Source organism: Chaetura pelagica, unplaced genomic scaffold (genome assembly GCF_000747805.2).
Source record: "Chaetura pelagica isolate M959 unplaced genomic scaffold, ChaPel_1.0 scaffold416, whole genome shotgun sequence".
Lineage (NCBI taxonomy): Eukaryota > Metazoa > Chordata > Aves > Apodiformes > Apodidae > Chaetura > Chaetura pelagica.
In genome coordinates this window covers 345,883-350,705 of record NW_009953579.1, presented here as the reverse complement: position 1 = coordinate 350,705, position 4,823 = coordinate 345,883, and the positions used below count along the sequence as shown (strand labels likewise).

General features: G+C 43.0%; 1 protein-coding gene across 1 annotated transcript in view; it reads right to left on the bottom strand.

The window, feature by feature from the left end:
- Positions 1-4,823, bottom strand: part of RGS6 (regulator of G-protein signaling 6) — a 243,744-nt gene that overhangs the window by 42,223 nt on the left and 196,698 nt on the right. Inside the window, exons 9-11 of the mRNA XM_009999748.1 lie at positions 2,575-2,649; positions 1,145-1,247; positions 61-118 (exon numbers count right to left, since the gene is read on the bottom strand). Coding sequence (XP_009998050.1) covers positions 61-118; positions 1,145-1,247; positions 2,575-2,649 — 236 coding nt within the window. The remainder of the gene's footprint in view (positions 1-60; positions 119-1,144; positions 1,248-2,574; positions 2,650-4,823) is intronic.

Genomic DNA, 4,823 nt, shown 5'->3' with positions numbered 1-4,823 from the left:
TGAAAATGCCAAACTGGAAATGAGGAAAGAATGGGGAATCATGCAAACAGGGACACTCACCTTTCTGCTACTTTGGACATCTTTAAACAATGTCTCTCTATCTGCATGTTCAGAAAAGCTATCTGAGGAGAGAGATGACAAGGACATTAACAATCCAGGAGCTCTACAGCATGCATTGATCATATCCCAAAACTCTATTGATTTCTCTTTCCAAACAGCTTGAAAGGAACTCAGAAGGAAATGAGACCCTTCCCTAGGTATTAGAAGAAGCTTATTAACTGCTTCTCATATAAGTTTCATTTCCTTTGGCAAAGCCCCACGTAAAGCTTCAGAAGATACAATTAAAAGAAGGAAAGGCACATATTTGGGGACAAGGTTCCTAGACTACTCAAGGTGCAATATAATCCCCTCTTTAAACCACACTTCCCTCTTCTATTTCTCTCACAAGATGGGTAATGGTTTTACAGCATATGTGTACTCTGCTATGAAGTAGTTCTTCACGGTACTCTGCAGCCATCTGTTGCCTATGATGGAAAAGCTCAAGAAATGCAGTGTTCAGGTTTAGTTCAGAAGACCATCCTAAAACTGGCTGCCTAAGAAACATGTTTAAAGCCAGCTACTAAAATGCTGACCTAGTCCTGCCTGTACTTCAGTGAGCGCAGCTTGGTGCAGGGAAGTTATTTTGAGGGAAAGCTCCTTGTGTGAGGGCAAGGATGTGTGGCCATTCCTTTGAGTGACTGTGTAAACAATTTTCCCCCAGCTCTTCCCTAAAACTTCTGGCTCGTGCCACCTGCCACTGTCCATCCCCAGCCTGTGCCCCAGCATGCAAGTTTCTTCCCTAGGTTTCCTTCTTCTCAGGGTTGTTCTCAATCCATTCTCCACCCAACCTATAATTATGCTTGGGATTGGCCTGACCCAGGTGCAGGACCTTGCACTTGGCTTTACTGAACATAATACAGTTTGCACGAGCACACCTCTCCAGCCTGTCAAAGTCCCTCTAGATGGCATCCCTCCCCTCCAGTGTGTTGATCACACCTCAGAGCTTGGTGTTGTCAGGAAACTTGCTGAGGGTGCACTCAATCCCACTGTCCATGTTGCTGACAAAGATGTTAAACAGCACTGGTCCCAGTACTGACCCCTGGACTTACTCGTTTCCGGAAATCCTCTTTTGTAGTTTTGCGTACAGGTTGGGAGGGCACATGTACAGGACTCTGGGGCTGAGACTCCTCTGTAACCCCGTACACTGACTGTGAGGTGCCAACAAACAAACAGAAGAGATTACGGTGTTTTTCCCTCTTACACAATGAGGAAAAATGCAGTATGCAAAGCAGAAAGGTAAGAAGCTAGCAATTTCCTACTGTTTATAACCACACAGGTCAATAATCATTCAGCCTGGAGCAAAATTTACAGATCAGACCATGCTTGCAGAAGTCTGTGCTTAGAAGGTCTGCAGGCACATTGAGAAAAGAGTTTATCTTAAATATTAAAATGAAGCTTGTAATTTTTAGGAGTTCTGAAGGCTGGGTGGGTCAGCACTTGCAGGATGAACACTGGGAAAATGGTCATTGTGGTGAACTATGCAAAGAAAATGCTAGAACCTAATCCTATGCAATTTTTTTTTCACTTGGTTTGATTTCTTGTAAAACTACACATTGAAGAAAGAGCTTAAACAGGTGTCAGTGGGTGAAGTTCACGTGAACATCTCTAAACAAAAAACCTGCAGACTGATTTGTGGCTATTCTTTTTTAGAACAGAGACTTGAGCTAAAAGTTGTATCAGTTACCCTTTCATTTTGTGCTTTTGCTTTTTATTTAACATTTTAAGAGTCACGTGAATAGCTCTTCTGTAATTTAACTACCAATGGAAGTTCAGGAGTCTGGTGGCTCCTCCAAAACAGGCAACAAGTGATAAGACAAGAGGAAATGGCCTCAAGTTGTACTAGGGGAGGTTTAGATTGGATATCAGATTTTTTTTTTTCACTGAAAGGGTTATCAAGCACTGGGACAGGCTGCCCAGGGAAGGGGTCAAGTCACTATCCCTGGAGATATTTAAAAGACATGTAGACGTGGTGCTTAGGCACATGGTTTAGTGGTGGACTTGGCAGTGTTAGGTGCACAGTTTGACTTGATGATCTTTTCTAACTCAAATGGCTCTATGATTCTATATACAGAGAAGAGCTAAAACTTGCAGGAAGTCAAAGATACCCAAGTTGCTAATGATGCAGTCTTTGAAACTATTAAGGTGGTAAACGGCTCTGAAAAATCCATGCCCAAATAATTTCTGAAAATAGTACCTAGGTACTTTTCACAATTGCTTTTAATTTTACGGGAGTGCAGAGCTCCTTAATGCCCTTCTCAGCACTGCCCATCACCCAGTCTGTACTGCTCTGCTGGGAAAACAGGAACGGTGCATTCACCAATTAGAACAAAACAGAAGTGATAGTCACAAAATGCATTTTTTGTTTCTATTGGATAAGTTTGTTATACTGTGTCAGGCATGATTTGCATTAAAAACAACAACAACCAACAACAAAACCACCCACAAAACAAACAAAAACCAGAAACTCAAACTGACCTTTTTCACTTTCTGTGGGTTCTTCATGCGACGACACTTTCTAATGTCCATTTCTGTGGTGTTCACACAGCCTGGCTGAAAAGAGAACGAAATCATATTACTGCTCTGTTTATTATCATATACTCACAGAATCACAGAATGGCTCACCTGGAGCAAGTTGCACAGGATCGTGACCAGGCAGGTTTTTAATATCTCCAGAGAAGAGGAGACTCCACAGCCTCTCTGGGCAGCCTGTTCCAGTGCTTTGCCACCCTCACAGTAAATAATTTTCTTCATGTTCAGATGGAACTTCCTATGTTCCAGCTTGTGTTGTTGCCCCTTGTCCTGTGGCTGGGCACTAATGAAAAGCATCTGGTCCCTTCCTATTGACACCTACTCTTTAGATATTTGTAAGTATTGAGAAGATCCCCTCTGAGTCTTTTCCAGGCTAAACAGAGCCAGGTCTCTCAGCCTTTCCTCCTAAGAGAGATGCTCTGGTTTCCTAATAATCTTCATAGCCCTCCACTAGACTCTTTCCTTGCTTTTCTTTAGCTGGGGATCCCAGAACTGGACCCACACTAGGGCAGGGTAGAGAGGGTAGACCTGTTGGCCACACTCTTCTTAATGCACCTGAGGATACCATTGGACTTCTTGGCCACATGGACACACTGCTGGCTCATGGTTAACTTGTTGTCCACCAGGACAAGGAGGTCCTTCTCAGCAGAGCAGTAGAGAACCCATAACCTGTACTGGTGCGTGGCGTTACTCCTCCTAAGTGCAGGACCCTACACTTGCATTTGTTGAACCTCATTAGGTTCTTCTCTGCCCAGCTCTCCAGTCTGTCCAGGTCATGCTGGATGGCACCACAGCCCTCTGGAGTGTCATCACCCCTCCCTCCCAGTTTGGTATCACCAGCAAACTTGTTGAGGATACACTCTGTCCCCCAGTCCAGGTCACTGATGAATATGTTGAACAAAACTGGATCTAGAACTGACCCCTGGGCAACACTGCTGGCTACAGGCCTCCAAGTAGATCCTGCACCACTGACCACAACCCTCTGAGCTCTGCTGTTCAGCCAGTTCTTAATCCACCTCACTGTCCACTCATCTAACCCACAATTCCTAAGCTTACCTGTGAGGATTTTATGGGAGACAGTGTCAAAAGCTCTTCTGAAGTCAAGGTAGACAACATCCACTGCTCTCCTCTCATCTACTCAGCCAGTCATGCCATCATAGAAAGCTATCAGATTGGTCAAGCATGATTTTTTTATCTTTGTGGATCCATGTTCCCTGAAACCCATCTTTTACTCCTCATGCTTAGACATGACATCCAGAATGAGCTGTGCCATCACCTTTCCAGTGATGGAGCTGAGGCTGACTGGCCTATAGTTTCATGGATCTTCCTGCTTGCCCTTTCTGAAGACTGGAGTTATACTGACTTTTCTGCAGTCCTCAGGCACTTTTCCTGTTCTCCAGGACTTTTCAAAGATGATGGAGAGTGGCTTAGCAATAACATCTGCCAGCTCCCTCAGCACTCCTGAGTGCACCCCATCAGGGCCCACGTATCTCTGGGTGTCCAGTTTCCAATCTACATACCATCTTACCTTTCCAAAATACACAATTACATCTTGTCCAAAACTCTTTCCTGAAGTCTGTGTCCCATAAATTATCCTTGTTAAACAAGTGACTGCATATATCCAAAGTTGGAATGTCAGCATCCAATCCATCTACTCATACTTTTGGCACCAAAAGGAAGTATCTCTCAGCTAAGAGAGGTGCTTTTCCTAGGAAGTTTGAGTCAAAATGAGTAAGCTGCTTTTCTTTAGTATACACAGTAAATAACCTTCAAAACTTCACATTCATCATATAATTCTATAGTTTCATGCATACACAAGTTTTGAATGCCCAAAGTAATCTTGTAGACACTTTGTGTGTTTTGAAATGCAAGGAAAATCCACGTGGTAACTTAAAAGGCAATGTCTTTATGCAACACATGGCCAAGAGTTTATTAGCAATAAAACTTTCCTGTCAAATCCTGGAAAGTGTCATCATTCAAAAAGAACTTTACCACAGGCCTGTGCACATCCCAAAATGCTCTTTCCTGGCTGTCCAAAATCTTTCTTTCTGTTTTATCCTTTTTTCTGTCAATTCTGAAAAAAAAACAAACAGAAAAACATGAGTCAACATACAAGTAATGCTTTCTTCTTTTTTTACAGTTCCTATAGGGCTGGGGTTTTTTAACCCCATGATAAAAATAATTCAGAAATCCAT